This window comes from Mobula birostris, chromosome 4 (assembly GCF_030028105.1).
Source record: "Mobula birostris isolate sMobBir1 chromosome 4, sMobBir1.hap1, whole genome shotgun sequence".
NCBI classification, from domain to species: domain Eukaryota; kingdom Metazoa; phylum Chordata; class Chondrichthyes; order Myliobatiformes; family Myliobatidae; genus Mobula; species Mobula birostris.
The window spans coordinates 40,274,480-40,293,956 of NC_092373.1; the positions used below are offsets into that span (position 1 = coordinate 40,274,480).

Here is a 19,477-nt window from a genome sequence, read left to right on the forward strand (position 1 = left end):
TACTACTACGTGCTGAGCTCTCTCGACCAAGAGACTGCTGCACAAGTTGAGGAGTTTATACAGTCGCCCCCGGAGAACAGCAAATACACAGCATTCAAAGCCCTGCTCATAAGGACTTTTGGACTCTCACGGCGCGAACGAGCACGCCGCTTAATGCACCTGGATGGTTTGGGAGACAGGCCGCCATCGGCATTAATGAACGAAATGCTGGCCCTGGCTGAAGGACACAAACCCTGCCTCATGTTTGAGCAGGCGTTCCTAGAGCAACTGCCCGAGGACACACGCCTGCTGCTGTCCGACAAAGATTTCAGCGACCCTCGGGAGGTGGCGGCCCCAGCAGATGTGCTGTGGAATGCCAAGAAGGAGAGAGGAGCGTCCGCCGCACAGATCACCAAGCTGTGTGCCCAACGACAGACCAGACCAGGCCCGGCAGCAGAGCCCAACGAATGGTGCTTCTACCACCAGCAGTGGGGCACAGAGGCCTGCCGCTGTAGACCACCCTGCAAATTCCCGGGAAACGCCAAGGCCCAGCCGCCGCCAATCGCTACGGCGGCTGGCCATCAGGACAGCCTCCTGTACGTCTGGGACAAGCAGTCGGGATGCCGATTTTTGGTCGACACCGGAGCGGAGATCAGCGTTTTACCTCCAACGAGTTACGACACCCGCAACAGAGAACCTGGACCCACCCTGAGGGCCGCAAATGGCAGCACAATACAAACCTACGGCACCCGCACGGTGCGGCTACAGTTCTGCTCCAGCCGGTTCACGTGGGACTTCACACTGGCCGCCGTGGCCCAGCCACTCCTGGGGGCGGATTTTCTGCGAGTCCACAGCCTGCTGGTCGACCTGCAAGGGAAGCGACTAGTCCACGCTAAGACTTTTCAAACGTTGTCCCTGGGTGAAGCGAAGTTGCCAGCCCCACACCTGGACTCCATCACACTGTCCAACGATGAATTCACCAGGGTCCTGGCGGATTTCCCATCAGTACTGACACCGCAGTTCACGGCAGCCATGCCCAGACACGGAGTACAGCACCACATCCCGACCCAGGGACCACCCCTCCATGCCCGTGCTCGAAGGCTTCCCCCAGACAAGCTCCGACTGGCGAAGGAGGAGTTCAAGACGATGGAGGAATTGGGGATCATACGATGGTCCAACAGCCCATGGGCCTCCCCCCTGCACATGGTGCCCAAGGCAGCCAGGGGCTGGAGACCATGCGGCGACTACCGCAGACTGAACGAGGCTACAACGCCAGACCGCTACCCTGTGCCGCACATTCAAGACATTGCAGCAAACCTACACGGCGCAAGGATCTTTTCCAAGGTAGACCTCGTCCGGGGATACCATCAAATCCCGGTACATCCGAACGACATCCCCAAAACAGCACTCATCACCCCGTTCGGACTTTTTGAATTCCTCCGAATGCCATTTGGTCTAAAGAATGCCGCACAGACTTTCCAGCGGCTAATGGACTCGGTGGGACGCGACCTGGACTTTGCATTCATCTATTTGGACGACATCCTCATAGCCAGCAGTAGTCGGCAGGAGCATCTGTCCCACCTCCGCCAGCTCTACTCCCGCCTGAGCGAATTCGGCCTTACATTCAACCCAGCCAAATGCCAGTTCAGACTCGATAACATCGACTTCCTGGGCCACAGGATTACTAAAGACGGGGCAACCCCACTGCCCGCCAAAGTAGACGCGGTCCGCAACTTCCCCCGACCCAATACAAAGGCCTGCAGGAATTCGTGGGTATGGTGAATTTCTACCACCATTTCCTCCCCTCCGCAGCCCGAACCATGCACCCCCTGTTCACCCTTATGTCGGGTAAGGGTAAGGACATTACCTGGGATGAAGAGGCCGCAGCCGCTTTCGTTAAAACCAAAGAAGCCTTGGCAAATGCCGCGATGCTAGTGCACCCCAGAACGGACGTTCCTACTGCCCTCACTGTGGACGCATCCAACACAGCAGTCAGTGGAGTGCTGGAACAACTCATCGAGGGTCGCTGGCAACCCCTGGCGTTCTTCAGCAAACACCTACGACCACCTGAACTCAAATACAGTGCTTTCGACCGGGAGCTATTGGCACTATACCTGGCAATCCGGCATTTCAGGTACTTCTTAGAAGGTAGGCCCTTCACCGCGTTCACAGACCACAAACCGCTTACCTTTGCGTTCATGAAGGTGTCCGACCCCTGGTCGTCCCGCCAGCAGCAACATCTGTCCTACATCTCCGAGTACACAACAGACATCCGGCATGTCTCTGGAAAGGACAACGTCGTGGCGGATGCACTATCCAGACCGACCATACAGGCCCTGTCCCAGGGGGTGGACTATGCAACGCTGGTAGAGGCACAGCAGGCAGACGCTGAGATCCCCAGTTACAGGACTGCAGTCTCCGGTTTGCAGCTCCAAGACCTCCCCGTAGGTCCAGGTGAGAGGACCCTACTATGTGACGTAGCTACCAGCCAACCCCGCCCCGTCGTCCCAGCAGCCTGGCGCCGGCGGGTTTTCGAATCCATTCACAACCTAGCGCACCCCTCCATCAGGACAACCGTTCGGCTGGTCTCCAAGAGATTCGTTTGGCATGGGCTTCGTAAACAGGTCAGTGAATGGGCCAAAACGTGCATGCAGTGCCAAACGGCCAAGGTGCAGCGGCACACCAACGCTCCGACGCAGCAGTTCGAACCCACCCGCCGGAGGGTCGACCACATCCATGTGGATATCGTGGGGCCCCTGCCAGTGTCGCGAGGAGCGCGGTACCTCCTAACTATGATAGACCACTTCACCAGATGGGCAGAGGCAGTCCCGCTCACCGACACCACCTCCGAATCCTGCGTCTGAGCACTGATCGCAACCTGGGTAGCACGCTTCGGGGTACCAGCCCACATTACCTCCGACAGGGGAGCCCAGTTCACCTCCAGCCTGTGGTCGGCTATGGCCAGCCTTTTAGGATCGCAGCTACACCACACAACTGCCTACCACCCACAGTCAAACGGACTAGTGGAGCGTTTCCACCGTCACCTGAAGTCGGCTCTCATGGCCCACCTGGAAGGGCCTAACTGGGTGGACGAGCTTCCCTGGGTCCTGCTCAGAATCCGAACAGCGTCCAAGGAAGATCTGCACACCTCGTCGGCCGAGTTGGTGTACGGCGCACCCCTGGTCGTCCCAGGAGAGTTCATACCAGCCCCAAGGGGGCAAGAGGAAGAACCCACAGCAGTCCTGGACAGACTACGGGAGAGGCTCGGTAACCTGGCCCCCATACCCACTTCACAGCACAGACAGAGCCCGACCTGCGTACCCAAAGACCTGCAGAACTGTAAGTTTCTTTTTGTACGATGGGGCGGACACCGGGCACCACTACAGCAGCCCTATGAGGGGCCGTTTAAGGTTATCAGGAACAACGGGTCCACGTCTGTGCTGGACACTGGGGGGAGAGAGGAGGTTTTCACGGTGGACGGACTCAAACTGGCCCATGTGAACTTGGCGCAGCCGGTCCAGGTTCAGGCACCACGGCGCAGAGGCAGACCTCCCAAACAGAGGCCGATCCAGACTGTGGACATTGGGGGATGTATCGCCGGTTCTGGGGGGGGGGTTTCTAGCACACACGAACCAGCTCACAACAGCGCACGCAGGCAGATGGCCGGCCCCAAAAAGGGCGCCAGGCCATCTTCACCAGCAGGGGGAAAATCCCGCGTGCGGGAAGGGTCTGGGAATATGCATTCCCCACAGCAGTCCCGCCCCAGAGAGGGCAGGAACGGGAAGGCTTTAAAGCAGGCCACGAAGTTTGAATAAATCTCTTTCATTGCAACTCCAACTCACCGACTCCGTGTGGTTATTCTAGCGCTGTGTGTAGCACCCCGCTACAAGATCACGAAGTAAATGGCAAGATACTTGGTAGTATGGAGGAGCAGAGGGATCTGGGGGTACATGTCCACAGATCCCTGAAAGTTGCCTCACAGGTAGATAAGGTAGTTAAGAAAGCTTATGGGGTGTTAGCTTTCATAAGTCAAGGGAAAAAGTTTAAGAGTCGCAAGGTAATGATGCAGCTCTATAAAATTCTGGTTAGGCCACACTTAGAGTACTGTGTTCAGTTCTGGTCGCCTCACTATAAGGATGTGGAAGCATTGGAAAGGGTACAGAGGAGATTTACCAGGATGCTGCCTGGTTTACAGAGTATGCATTATGATCAGAGATTAAGGGAGCTAGGGCTTTACTATTTGGAGAGAAGAAAGATGAAAGGAGACACGATAGAGGTATACAAGATATTAAGAGGAATAAATAGAGTGGACAACCAGCGCCTCTTCCCCAGGGTACCACTGCTCAATACAAGAGGACATGGCTTTAAAGGTATGGGGTGGGAAGTTCATGTTTTTTTTTTATTCAGAGAGTGGTTTGTGCGTGGAATGCACTGCCTGAGTCAGTGGTGGAGGTACTAGTGAAATTTAAGAGACTACTAGACAAGTATATGGAGGAATTTAAGGTCAGGGGGTTATATGGGAGGCAGGGTTTAAGGGTCAGCACAACATTGTGGGCCAAAGAGCCTGTATTGTGCTGTACTATTCTATGTTCTATGAATATCAGAATTTACCATTAACCAATTTGTATATTAGAACCTTAATCATGTCATTGTATTTTGGTAATAAAACAATACACCTTAGCATTATTTATCTGAACCTCAAAATATAAATAATGTAAACATCAGTCTTCAGAATATTCAGTCCTCCATAAAACGCCAGCCTCTAAGGTAGAATGTTCTGGGTTCTCCAAAAAGGTACACATTTCTTTTTCACTTACAATGAAATCAAACAATGCAAAATTTATAGAATGCATCCCACGAATAGAAGGAAGGATATTCTAATCGTTTTCTTTAGCCACCCAAGAGGCTACGAATTCACCGTAAAGGTTTACAGTTACTGCCTCATCCTTGTACTGAAGGGATACTTTATCCCCATGCTATTTGACCCAGTTGGAAGTCATAAGAAAATAATCACATTCATTCATTCAAAGTGTACCAGTTTACGAATACAACACATTAGTGGAGGGTGTACAACACTCACACTGCATGAACACTGGCATTATTGCCAATGTTAACTTAAGCTTATTTTACAGTCACATGATCTTTCTGTAAAAAAGATGAGGAATCTTAATTGTAGAAAAACTTAATTTAATAGATTCTAAGTTTAAGTCAAATTGGTAAACACCTACTCCTGGTGAACCTTCCATCACTGGGTAAAACAGAGATTTAAGTATATTCCATATTTACCATCCTGCCAGGGAAAAAAACTAAGCACTACCATCTCTTTCCTCTAACCAATCAAAATAGGACATTTTTATCGTACTTCCATGTTATGTCTAGGATTTTGAATTAAAAGTGTAGGCCAATGAAATGACAAAATGCTTATTTACAGAGCATAAAGTTTGGTGCACATTGCTTCTGCAATCAAACAACATTTTTCTCCTGTACAGACCATTCAATCCAAGTTGTCATATATCAAAGTTCTTTCAAATTCAGACTAACTGACATTTCAACTTGTGCATTAGTATTTCTGCAGCAATTTTTTTCTTTTTTTAAAAATCAAGAAATTATGAAAACTCAACCTTTTAAAGGAATCTTTAACTATTTGTATGCAGTTTTAGCACATGACTAATTCCAGCTTTAATCTCACAGTTGATGGAAGTGGAAGAATCATAAATCAAATCCAAACAGTTTTGCAATCCACGTGTTCATCTGAATCAGTTGTGACAAGGTTATCTCAAACAAATCTTTAACGTGCCTCTTCCCTTTACAGTTGAAGGGCTTTTGGTACATTTCCAACATTTTCTCTATCCCTGTCATTTGATTAATGCAGTAATTTTGTGTGCAAAGATCACGAGGATTAAAATAAAAACCTCAAATTAATTTGATGTCACATGCCAATTTTGTAGAGCCATAAATTGTAATCACTCTATTTTTAAATATTTGCTAGTTAAGCTATGATTATACCTTTGAAAAATTAGCTCTGCCCCTCTTGAATTCTGCTGCCTGTGAAGGTCCTGCGGGTCTGCCTCCACACTCCTCCCTATTCCTCATTATCTGGCAGCCAAGCTTCCTTTAGATTTGCTGTGTTGTCTGCAGACATGGAAATAAATAGGGTGCAGATATATTTGGGGAGATTTTTCAGACTGTGGGCAAATAGATTAGAAGGATGGGTTTACACTAGCTTGAGTTTACATTACCTCTGAGGTAATGAAACAGCTGGATAAGTCTGGAATATCACGTTTGAGCGGTCTAATTCCAAAAACAAAAATGCCATACATCAGTTTCAAATCTATTCTTACTATTTCTGGGTATTTACCATTATGTCAACATGGATAAAGGATAAAAGAGTACTTCAATAATATTGCTATTAAAAGAGCTCAGTAAATATTTATAGATCCCTGGTAGTCTTCTGTTGAAGTCCAGAAGGGAGTTAACAAGGGATGTGTATCCTAATTATCAATTTAGTTGAAAGACCTTCTCCTAAATAGGTGTCCATGAGTGAAATCTAAAATGCGTAAAGCCTAGTTCTCTGCTCCACAAGTTAATTGGTTCTGGATGCACAATTTCCTACATGCCAAACTGCTGTAATATTCAGTGAGGCAATATCTGCTACAGGTAAAGTACCCAAAGTCAATATTAAGAGTCATAGAAAAGTACAGCACAGGCCCTTTGGCCCATCTGGTCCATGCCAAACCATTGTCATGTACCAGGACCACAGTCCTCCATGCCAAGCCAAATTTCTCTTACACACTGAAACTGAGCTGGCGAGCTGGTGTGTACCACTTGTGCTGGCAGTTCGTTCCAAACTCTCACAACCCTCTGAGCGAAGAAACTTCCCCTCATGTTCCCCTTAAAACTTCTCACCTTTTGCCCTAGCTCATAACATCTGGTTGTAGTCTCACCCGTGGAAAAAGCCTGCTTGCATTTACCCTATTTAAACCTCTCATAGTTTTGTACACCTCTGTCAAATCCCCTCAGTCTTCTATGTTTCAACAAATAAAGTCCTAACCTATTTAATCTTTCCTTATAAATCAGGACCTCCAGTTCTTGCAACATCCTTGTAAATTTTCTCTGTACTCTTTCAACCTGGTTTACATCTTTCCTGTAGGTAGGTGACCAAAGCTGCACACAACACTCAAAATTAGGGCTCACCTCTGTCTTATACAATTTCAACGTCACATCTCCTGTACTCAATACATTGATTTATGAAGCCAAATGTGCCAAAAGCTTTCTTTACAACCACATCTACCTGTGACACCACTTATGGACCTGTACTCCCAGATCTCTTTTTCTACCATACTCCTCAGTGCCCTACCATTCTCTGTGTAAGGCTACCCTGGTAGATCCTTCTGAAGTGCAGCACCCCACACTTGTTTGCATTAATATTTTATATATATTTTTCAAATTATTCTATTCTTGATAAATATGATACAAAGAACAACAGCCCAAAAGTGATGGGTGGGAGGTGTTTTTGCAATATGATTTGTTCTGTGATAAATTTACGCTGCTTTATTCATGTTGATATGGACTCAAAATATACAGTAATCTTATAAAATTTCATATAATTTACAAAAGTGGCAGCTGTTGCCAATGTTTTGGTGAAATCTAACCTTACATGCAGAAGTTCCAGAATTTAACAAAAAACCCACTAAATTTGATTTTCAAAATATCATTACTTAACCAATTTTAAATTGTGTCCTGGACAATGTTAAAGTAAAGAAAATAGTAACTTAATTTAATTTACCTTCCAATACTGCCATGTCAGGTAACCAACCATAACTACCAAAATACCAATACACATGTTTGGAACATACACCTATAAATTGCTAGAATCATGTCCTATGACAATTCCTGCCCCATATAATCAAGCAGGTTCTGCTTAAACACAATAAAATTAATCATGTGATTCCAACATCACATCTCGATCACAGTGCAATTCTGTATTCTCTTAGGATTTTTTTTCTTTCCAACAAAAGGCTGCATTACTGAATTATTTTTTTTTTTGAAAAGTCAACATATCTTTTCGATTGCACTTACCTAAGCCCTTTTGGCCTGGGTTCTTTGCAAAGCTGAACGTGAACTGGTAAAAATCCTTAAACTTTGCTTGATCTTTTAATTCTAGTTCCAATTTAGGCAGTAGGACCTTCAGTTTTTCTATGCTGTCACACCTTAATCAATAAGAGAAACATTATTTTTAACAGTGTATCATAACAGTCAATGCTTCTAGTCCTACTTTCATATTAAATTTCTCTTATTCTTCCCTTCAACATAAAATCTTAACACCTTCACTTGACTTTGATAAGACCCAATTTAATACTTACTTTTCCTTTTTGTAAAATGAATTTTCAGGGAAGGATCAAATCATTTAGCTTTTTCCTGTTCACCAACTTTAAAAGAACAAGTTGCACTATTACCCAAAAAGACACCATGTCAGGATGAAGGATGCAAAAAAAAACTGAAATTCAGTTTCTGAGCAACACAAGGTCCCAGGAACATTCGTAAACCCTCAGACTATTAGATGCTAACTTAAAATAACAAGTGAATTACTGATTTCTCTTGACTGGTTTTATGCTTCAGTGGTGCTAATGGAGTAAACATGAAGTACAAACTTTTGCAATTTCAATTCCTTCCACCACTAAAGACAAATAAAAATAAAGCAGAAAATGAGAAGTCTAAAAAGAGGAAGGGAAAGCAAAGTGTGATAATTCCAAATGTGCATTCGGTTCTTTATACTTAAATTGGAATGGTGCAGGATTTATCAAATGTGCATGCAAGCTTTCATAAACAGAGGCACGTGTCTATCTTCAGTGTACGTTGCCAAGATATCAACAAATTTTAGTTAGCAATAAACTTGTCTGGGTCAAAATCCACATCTGTTGTTTCAATTAAACTAAATGAGTGTAAAACAATACTTCAAGAACACAGCTGAATATTTTGTTTCTGAAAAATGAATCGCACATCTGACCACACAGAATAAAGAACATAGGGATATGATTAGCACGTGGCACTCCAGTTCAATATGATCACAGTATTATCTTACTCTTTGACTCTCCACTAAGAGGACAAACCTCTACTCTGCCAACAGCCAAAAACTTTGCACGTCACAATAAAATGGCTCTCATTGTAAATCAGAGAAACTGAGTGAATAAAGCTCAAGTATATTTATGATCAATGTACGTATACCATAGACATCCTTGAGATCCATCTTCTTGCAAGCAGCCACAAAACAAAGAAATAGAATTCATGAAAAACCTACACCACAAAGTGGGAAAAGTGCAAACAAAAGGAAAGCAAACAAAGTCCAATGAACATGAACGGCAGAGTCCCTGAAAGCAAGTCCACATCCGCGTTGTCAGTTCCGCACTGCAGCCAGTCCAGGAGTCCAATGGCTGCAGGCCACAGCTGCGGAACCTGGTTTTGCACTGAGGCGAGTGCCGATGGCTACAGAGTCAGTTCAGCGCTGGGGCAAGTAAAGCCTCTCAGAGTAGTGAGCTGAACACCGGTCCTCCACCCTTGGCCTCAACGCCTTAATCTTTTTAATCTAGCTTGGCGTTCAATCAGCCAAACATCAGTTCATTATCCACTCCCGGGTGCAGGCCCCACACTTCAGTCCACTCCATCTATAGTTGATGCAGTCACAAGCGCATTCTTGAGAGTCCAATTCACCAAATATTTCAGGATACCATAAAAACACTAGGTTGTACAGATGGTTCAAAAGCACACCTCCAACAGGAACTTAAGAGGCTGAAGATTTCAGTGATCACTGCCATAAAAAAGTATATTTAGTATGCAAAGCATCACAGTCTCGCCAGTGTAATCTTTGCAGTGCCAATGCATTTAATGAATAAGAGCAAAAGAACTTTAAAATGCAGAAGTCTTATATCACAATATTAGCTTTCAGTGGCGTTTAGGAAAAAAAAGTGTTGTAGGTAAATATAACATGCAACTGAACAAAGAATTCATGAGAACCAAAACAACTTTAAAATGTTGCCTGCAAGATAAATTGCTACTTAATAAGGTAATTTATTTAGGAATATTTCTTTACTCCATTTTTCATGCACAAGCAGGTAACAAATCTGAATAACTATTACTGGAGATTTTTGCCAATTTGGTTGAGCTATATAGGTTTTGATATTTTACACCAACTTCAATTTAACCTTTTTGTTATATGGAAATAACTTGAACTTAAGGTTACAGAAAGCTGAAGACAAAGAAATCAGAAGTAATGTTTTAGACGTACTAATAAAAACTTCCTAACAGTTCTTAAGCAGTACTTCTTAACTACTTAAATGATAAATACTCAGCTATCAGAAGGAAAATTCTCACAACACGCTGGAGGAGCTCAGCAGGTCGGGCAGCATCCGTGGAAAAGATCGGTCGACGTTTCGGGCCGGAACCCTTCGTCAGGACCCAAACCCCCACTGCCTTGCGGCTATACCCACTCATGGCAAAGGCTTCGGGAGTAAACCCTGAGGGAAGATTCCAGAGCTGGAGTCCCCAAGGCAGTCCGACATTGAGTTCAATGCTGACTGGCAACTCCTGCGACACTGCTGGTACCAAACTGTATCAGTCTCAGCCATTCCTTTGGGTCCATCAGATGAGGAGGGGGAGCTTGCTGCATGGGCAACAGCTTGTTCTCCATGTCGTACTGCCCAGGTCTGCATATCTAGACAGCTAGGACACAACATCCAAGGTCGACCCTGACTGATGGAGGCCTCACTCACTCATCCGCTTATACTATATATGGGAACGATACCCGACTTAAAAGGTACTGTGGCTCGCCATCAAATGAGTACACCAACTAAAGGCCTGCTTGACCATAATAGAACTTTGTTTCAAGAACTCGGTGTGTGGTTGTTCAAAATGTATACACAATGTTGGTGTCAAAAAGCAGAGGTCGCACAACAAAGGACTGATGAAGTACTCCCATACCATTCAGGATGCAAGCAATTTCAGGATCAGTTCCTTGTACAGTGTTGACAGGTACTGCCAGAGAAAATGTCTTCAAGTTCTGTCTAACACAAATGTGTTGTGACGAGAATACACATAAATTAAGATGTTTGCTGGCCTGGGCTAGCACCAGTGGCATCAGCAGTTGGTCTGCCACCTGTCCTCAGGGGAGGGAGAGATAAGGAACACAATGAGGCAGCATTTGGAGATGTTAATGAAGGAGCCATCAGTCTGGGTATTGTCAAGATTGGCTCCCCCTTTGAACCCTGAACTGTTTGAAGTGATGGACAGGCGATCTGGAGATGTGTAATGAAGGGACGGGAGAGAGAGCTGTCTAGAGCGGCTCCCCCTTTGAACCCTGTATTGTTTGAAGTGATGGACAGGCGATACCCCAGCAGGGGGATAAAAAGGGACAGGTTCGCTAAGGCAGCACACACACGACCCCACGAGGTAACGAGACCCTGGAAGCGGTGCCCCCCCCCCCCGCAAGTCGGCGGGAGTCGTTTGGAAGGCTGGTTACGGAACCAAGCCTTAGACACACAGGGTGGAAAGGTACGATCAGCGGGAACCCGGTGTGTGTCCGCCCTTGCTTGGGTGCCGGGTTCACTGCAGAGGATCGACCGCATCTGGAAGAGGGGTCACAGTCGGTGACCTCAGGTGACATCACAAAGGACTCGCCCGAAAGCTGCTTGTGAGCAATATCGCAGGTCTGTGAGTTGAAGCCGTTTTGAATGATCATTCGTTCTTGTTCTCTCTCTCCTTCCCCCCACATTGTCCATCGCCATGGCAACGATTACTGCGAACTGAACTAAATTGAACTGGACTTTGTGTCACTTTGAAATTGGTCATTTACCCCTAGACAACGATAGAGCTTGGTTGATCCTGTTATCTTAATTCTGTGCACGTGTTTATCATTGCTGAACTGTTGCATTTATTATTCTTTCGATTATTGTGTTGCTTGTTTCTTTAATAAAATTTTCTTAGTTCTAGTAATCCAGACTCCAACTGAGTGATCCATTTCTGCTGGTTTGGCAACCCAGTTACGGGGTACGTAACAGTGTGCTAGTAGTATTTATTTCAATTAATCGTTGGGTAAGCTCTGAAATAGGCACGAACAACAAGGTCTCGCACTCAGGTCGGCATCAACAATGTTCTTTTGTTGTCTCTCTACTGTTAAAGATTAAGTTCTGAATAAATAAACTAAATTATCAACACTTACACAAATATAAATATGTTACTTACCCTAAATCTGTCATACCATCTATGAACTCTTGTTTCGAGAATTCACATTGTGTGGCTGCTCGAAATTTCCATGCGATGACCAGCACACTGATACTAGCTGGATCCAATCCTAAATCATCGCAGAACTGTTGAATACCATCTATTCCTATTTTATTTTCATCCTGCGGATCTGAAAGTAAATAAAAATACACATATAAACAGGAGTTATTTTTCCAAAAAGGATTGCTATATAATTTGACCCAGCAGACTGAGAATTCTGCTTTTACTTCAGCACATAACTTTACTTCCTCAACCAAAACTCAACATGCATTAATATTATGCCCAGAAAATAACTTCACAAGACTAATTAAGCAAACTCCTTCACCAAGCCCCCCTAAGATATCAGGAGCCTGGTCAAAGAGGTAGATGTTAAGGACAATCTTACAGGAATCATAACAAGGATGCAGAAAACTTTATGGAGAGAATTTCAGTGCTTCAGATCTGTTCAGTGGAATACAAGGTACAAAAGGAAAACCAATAAAAATGGACTAGGGACAGGAATCTGAAGTATAGGGTTGGCAGATGCTACAGTAACAGGAATTAAGTAGCTACTCGTCTTACAACAACTCAAAACAGTTGCAACAATTAACTACACACCAGTGAATGCATTTTAAAATTAATTCCACGTACACATTAAAATACAAAGTAAAATAAGATACAATATTAGAGCAAGTTCTGTGTTTTTAGTTGAAAATTTATCAGCAGTTTCCAAATACATTGATCAACCTACACACAAAAAAACATATACACTATGAAGATTATTCTGATTTCTACAACACCACATACAAAAACAATTGATTATTTTCAGTGAACTGTGGTCTTACTGTACAGCAAGACATTTCATACTAGGTGAAATCAAAATTAAATCATCCACCCATTCCAACTTGTCTAGATCATTTTGATATGCATGTTGCTGAAAGGATAAATTCATAACAGAGTATCAAGAACATTGAAGAACATTAAGGTCAAATGGCTATCTCCTGAAATAATGAGGTAAAACAAAAGCAACAGGGAGCATGAAGAAAGAATTATGGTGAATTAATGTCAGGTTACCTGCAGGAAAAGGGGAATGCAAGTTTAGTCAGAGAGGAAGAAAAACAATTCAACAATTTTAAAGTTCTGGACACCACACTATCTGTAGACTCCAAAGCCTTCGTTATTTTCTTTTTTTTCCCTGTGTGAGAAGTTTAGTGGCATGGAAGCAATATAAATGTAATTGTAAAAATTGTTGTTAAATATCAACTACCTTGGTGCCAAGATTAATCTGTTCTTGTAGCTAATATCACAAAATTAGTTCTTCAAGCCAGAAATGAGGTCCCCTATGCATTTATTTTGTGCATATTCATCCACCCCAACCCCAGCACAGATGATTCACATATCTCCCTCCCACTGCCCCTTCATCCAAAGCCAAAAAGAACTTGCAGTTTTCAGAAAATCCTTCAAATTTAGTAAATGGATTGAGATATATCAGACCTTCTGGTACACATGTAAACATTTGTCACAGCACAAGGAAGTGAAAGTAAAGCACTGGTATGCTACATATTTGGATCAATGACCACATCTTGAAGCAATATGGTCACTACTTATAGCTATAAATAAGCTAAATCAGATACTAGGATTAGAATTCCACTGGCTGTAAGCAGACATCACCCAAAGGAAGGTAGTTGCAGTGGATGGCTGTCGGTCATCTCAGCCACATCTCTGTAAGAGCTCCTCAGCATAGTGTCCAAGGCCTGATCATCTTCAGCTGCTCCATCAATGACCTTTCTTCAATCATTAGGTCACAAGAAGGGATGTTCGCTGATGACTGCACAATGTTCAGTATTATCCATGACTTCAGATAATGAAGGAGTCCACATGCAAATGCAGCATGTCCTGGATAACATGCAGGCCTGGGCTGATATGTGGCGCAAATATTGTTACCCAAGTACCAGGCACCACTGATATCCAACAGAAGAAAATGCAGCCATCACCCCTTCTCACTCAATGGCATTACCAACATCAAATTCTCCACCACTATCAACATTCTGGGAAGGTTACCGTTGACCAGAAACTGAAGTAGCTACAGCAGTACTTTATACTTTATTGTCGCCAAACAATTGATACTAGAACGTACAATCATCACAGCGATATTTGATTCTGTGCTTCCTGCTCCCTGAATTACAAATCGATAGTAAATATTAAAAATTTAAATCATAATCATAATTTAAATTATAAATCATAAATAGAAAAATGGAAAGTAAGATAGTGCAAAAAAAAAACCGAGAGGCAAGTCCGGATATTTGGAGGGTATGGCCCAGATCCGGGTCAGGACCCGTTCAGCAGTCTTATCACAGTTGGAAAGAAGCTGTTCCCAAATCTGGCCGTACAAGTCTTCAAGCTCCTGAGCCTTCTCCCGGAGGGAAGAGGGACAAAAAGTTTGTAGGGTGGGTCGTGTCCTTGATTATCCTGGCAGCACTGCTCCGACAGCGTGCGGTGTAAAGTGAGTCCAAGGACGGAAGATTGGTTTGTGTGATGTGCTGCACCCTAGAAGAATGCTTTCTACGGTGCATCTACAAAAATTACATATACAATGTATCCATAAAAGCAGGTCAGAGGCTAGGAATCTTGCGGCAAGTGACTCACCTCTAACTCTCCACAGTCAGCTACAAGGCTCAAGTTAGAAGTGCAATGAAATGCTCACCACCTGCCTGAATAAACAGAACTTCAATAACATTCAATATCAATACTATCCAAGTGTGGCAAACTGATGATCTGCGCAAAAAATTCTGCTGGAACACAGCATAAAGTGATGCTCCTCAATATTTTAAACCTACCCATAAAAAGATACAAATTGATCATCTTGATGCCAACCAGACAGTGGCAAGAACACATGATGTTGGATGATACATTTTGAAATCCTTTCAGACTAGGTGCACAAATCAATGTTTGATATGTGACCAGTTGGGATTGGCTTCGCTCTTACATTCATCTGTCGTTTGTGAGTGCATACCGGACGTTCATGATTATTCATGCAAGTCATTGTTTTCAGTGATGAACTTAGTCAAGTCCAATTATCGGAATAGGCTAGTGCTATGTGCATAGCTCTCAAAACATCCAATTATAAGCAGATATTCATCATCGTTAGTGCAGCAAAAGAAGTCTCACTGAGTAAGACGTGTTTATTGTCCTTTCTGTGATCTTTTATGAATATGCTGCAAAGCTTGTAATTTCATGCTCACGTTTCTAGTGAGGAACATCAACCATTTAGAAATGTTATTTTTTCTAATTATCTCTTTTGAAAGACTAATATTAATCATTTTAACAAGTTTTCTAAAATGCTTCAAGTTTTTAATCTGTCATACTTTTATTAATACTAAAACTATAAATAAGCTAATTCTTTACCTTAAAACATTCTATAATTATCATTACTAATTCATCAATGATAATCTCTGCTCAAAGTTATCACAGCACACAATTACTTGAGAAGATTACTGCCAATACGAGCACACACGCACTCTAAAAAGGTTCGCCACCCCTGATATAGCACATAACAAACTGCATGATAGGTGTCTTATCCACAACTGCTAACCCCACCAATAAGATAAGTTTGTACCATCTACAAAATGCAGCACAGCAACTCAGATGGCACCTTCCAGCTACAAACTCTACCAGCTAGAAGGACAAGGGCAGCAAAAGCACGGGAGCACCAGCATTGGACGTTGCCCTCCAAGCCACACACTACTTTGACTTAGAAATATATTGTTGCTCCTTCACTGAATCAAAAATCGCTAACAGCATTGTTTGTAAACCTAAGCCACAAGGGTTGCAGCAGTTCACTGTTACTTCCTCAAGCACAAATCAGGATTTGAGCAATTAACTGCTGGCTCCGCCTGCAAACTCAACATCCCTTGAATTTTTTCAAATCAGAATAAATTACTTGCAAAGATAAAAGCTGGAGTATATTCCGGTATGTTCTTAGCTGTTTTAGGAATTTGGTCACAAAAGTCCATAACTGTATAAGATACCAAAATAATTTATCATTTGCATTGGCCATTAATGCATACTTCACCTATAAAGTCACCACTTTAAAAATAATCTAATAGTCATCAATGTCCCAGGATTCTACATCTTTGACATAGCTGCCCATCAAAATTATAGAACTGCAAACTTTAGGAACAAGTATCTACGAATGCCTGAACAACTTTCTTTCATCTGAATATATTAAATTGCAAGTATTGCAGAAGTGTCAGAGTTGTTTCCCATACTTTCTTAAAAATCACACTTTATATTGATAATCAATAAATCTGCTGAATCATTGTAAGCCACAATAAATATCTGAGTAATGAGGAAGATCTTCCACTGAAAATTCAGATCTAGCAGTTTTCATGCAGTTAACTCCACAGCAGCTCACCAAGTTCCACTGCACAGGATACTGGTACTGCATTGGTGGACTCCTGTGAAGTCCAACAGGGCAGTTCAAATATCCTGCTGATTTGCAGTTGTTCAACATTAGCATTGTATCTACTGAATTTGTTCCAGGTAACCTAACCTATTGACAATGGAGGAATGGTTACAGATAAAATGTGTACCTTTGTATTCAAGTTAGTTGTCAAAGACATTCAATCTCACTGACAGTTCTGGCAGTGCATGACCCCAGAAGCAGGGCTTCAGTGACTGTCAAAGCCATTCCGAGGACAGTACTGGGCACTCACAAGGCTGCTGTACTATGGTGGAAGTAAAAACCTGATCCAGCGCAGGCCACCAGAGAATGTGTGTGATTTTGAAGTCATGATCTGGTACCGATGGCAAAAAAAAAAATCACCAAACCCAACTGGGTAGTAATGTTCTTAACAGCTACAACCACCTATTCACGATCCAAGAGGCAGTGCACACCCCAATTATAGCTCACTCAGAGATATGGTAAGCAGTAAAATTCTTTAAAATATGCATACAAAATAGTAAAGACACAGTAAACTTAAATCAGGCAATACACTCCTTCGACAGGCAATCAGTCTCTATGAAAACCACCGACTTTTTTTTAAAAAATAAGGTCTGTATCACAATCATTGCAAGTTCACACTGTCAAAATGTCAATAACTATCTGTATGAAAGGATGAGATTTCCCATTCTCCTGCAATCCAGTACTCCTCCTGAAATCACACTGACAATTTTTTTTTTGTTTTAGGAAGTTAAGTTCTTTGTCCAATGATTCCAACAATCTAAATTGTCATCTCAAACGTTAACAGAGTTTATCCTCCAGTGCTCTTTCGGATCATTATGATGAAAATTCAAAATCAAATATTAACAAAGCTCCCAGTAAGACCATACCAGCAGCTTTTTATAAATTGTTTTTATGAAAGATAAATTGGGTGTATGGCAAATCAAAAATCATATCAGTCATTCACATCCGCAGAAATAACAAGTTGCTGACGTGAACAAGAAAGCAATTTTCTCATAGATGTTATGTGAAACAAAAGCAAGTAATTAAACAGATTTTATTTCAACTCTGCTTCTTCACACATGCACAAATGATGCAGGTTCCCATTTTAGAAAATCATGAATAGAACCATTTTCTAGGAAAATAATCTCTTGTATCATGGGTGTCACCTACAGTATGCATTTCTGAGCTTGTATCTACAATGGATAAAATAAATAATCTGAGATTTAGCAAATGAAAATCTGTAAGAAAAGGCAGCGAAGGCAGCAGTAGAATTTCAAGTTCATTACACTACATAATATTTTAAGCAGATTTGCCGTGTGGTGGGTAAAGATTCACCTTTTCAAATCCACCATCAGCAACCTGTTTATACTAAGCATTCCTGTTGAAGGCCGTCTGCAGAGGCAGAACCTTGTACAGTAGGATGTCATTACATAGGCAGGCCAGAACAAGGACTGCCCACAAAACAGGCCCAAAAAAAAAGCCATGCTTCAGGTTAGCCAAATGTCATACATGCAGAGGACAGTGAGTGCTTCTGAACTACCGTAACATTCGGAAAACATGGTAAACAAAAAATCTTCAGAGATCTTAATTAAAATGATCAAAACATTATAGTATATCCAATTAACGTCCCTGCAGCACTATATTCCAACAAAAATGGACGGGTTTGTAGTTCCAGCACAGGCTCAGAAGGTATAACATAACTGCTGGAAAACTGCAATGTTAGAGCATAGCCAGGAAATTGGCAGCAGAGCTCATCCAGCTAGTTAAGGGCTTCATGCTCGTGTGGGAGTACCAGTCATTTTACTTTAATAAGGTAGGATTTCATTATTAGCTGATATAATAAAACATTGTAGCAAATGTGAATAACAATAATAACAAGACATACAATTTTTGCAGTTTTTCTTATAAGCATAAAAAGCTCTAACGTCAGTCACTTTTGAACTCATAATAAAAAACCCTACTGAATTTTATTCATTAAAACTTTCAGAGTAGGTGTCATCAGAATGCATTGGTTTGTGAGATCAGAGCACAAACCCCACATAAGAGCCGAGAGGTAACATTGCAGCTATACAGGACCCTGGTCAGACCCCACTTGGAGTACTGTACTCAATTCTGGTCGCCTCACTACAGGAAGGATGTGGAAACCATAGAAAGGGTGCAGAGGAGATCTACAAGGATGTTGCCTGGATTGGGGAGCATGCCTTATGAGAATAGGTTGAGTGAACTAGGCCTTTTCTCCTTGGAGCAATGGAGGATGAGAGGTGACCTGTTAGAGGTATACAAGATATGAGAGGCATTGGTCGTGTGGATAGTCAGAGGCTTTTCCCTAGGGCTGAAATGGCTAGCACAAGACGGCATAGTTTTAAGGTGCTTGGAAGTAGGTACAGAGGAGACGTCAGGGGTAAGTTGTTTGTTTTTTTTTACTCAGAGTGATGAGTGCGTAGAATGGGCTGCCGGCAACGGTGGTGGATGCAGAAACGATTGGGTCTTTTAAGAGACTCCAGGATGGCTACATGGAGCTTAGAAAAATAGAGGGTTATGGGTAAAGCCTAAGTAGTTCTAAGGTAGGGATATGTTCGCATAGCTTTGTGGGTCGAAGGGCCTGTTTTGTGCTGTAGGTTCTCTATGTTCTATGTTTCTATAAAATGGTTAAAAATAAACTTGCACTTATACAGCACCATTCGTGATCTCTGAAGATCCCAAAGCACAGTAAAGCCAAATGAACATTTTTGAAATATATTCACTATTAGAAGGCAAGAACAACAGCAGTCAATCTGCATACACAAAAATATCAATGCTATA

General features: G+C 42.8%; 1 protein-coding gene across 2 annotated transcripts in view; it reads right to left on the reverse strand.

Moving 5' to 3' along the window:
• The window catches only part of dcun1d1 (DCN1, defective in cullin neddylation 1, domain containing 1 (S. cerevisiae)), a 73,122-nt gene that overhangs the window by 14,317 nt on the left and 39,328 nt on the right, over positions 1-19,477 (reverse strand). For both annotated transcript variants that reach the window (XM_072255217.1, XM_072255218.1), the window contains exons 3-4: positions 12,214-12,382; positions 8,059-8,189 (exon numbers count right to left, since the gene is read on the reverse strand). In XM_072255217.1, the coding sequence (XP_072111318.1) occupies positions 8,059-8,189; positions 12,214-12,382 (300 nt within the window). The remainder of the gene's footprint in view (positions 1-8,058; positions 8,190-12,213; positions 12,383-19,477) is intronic.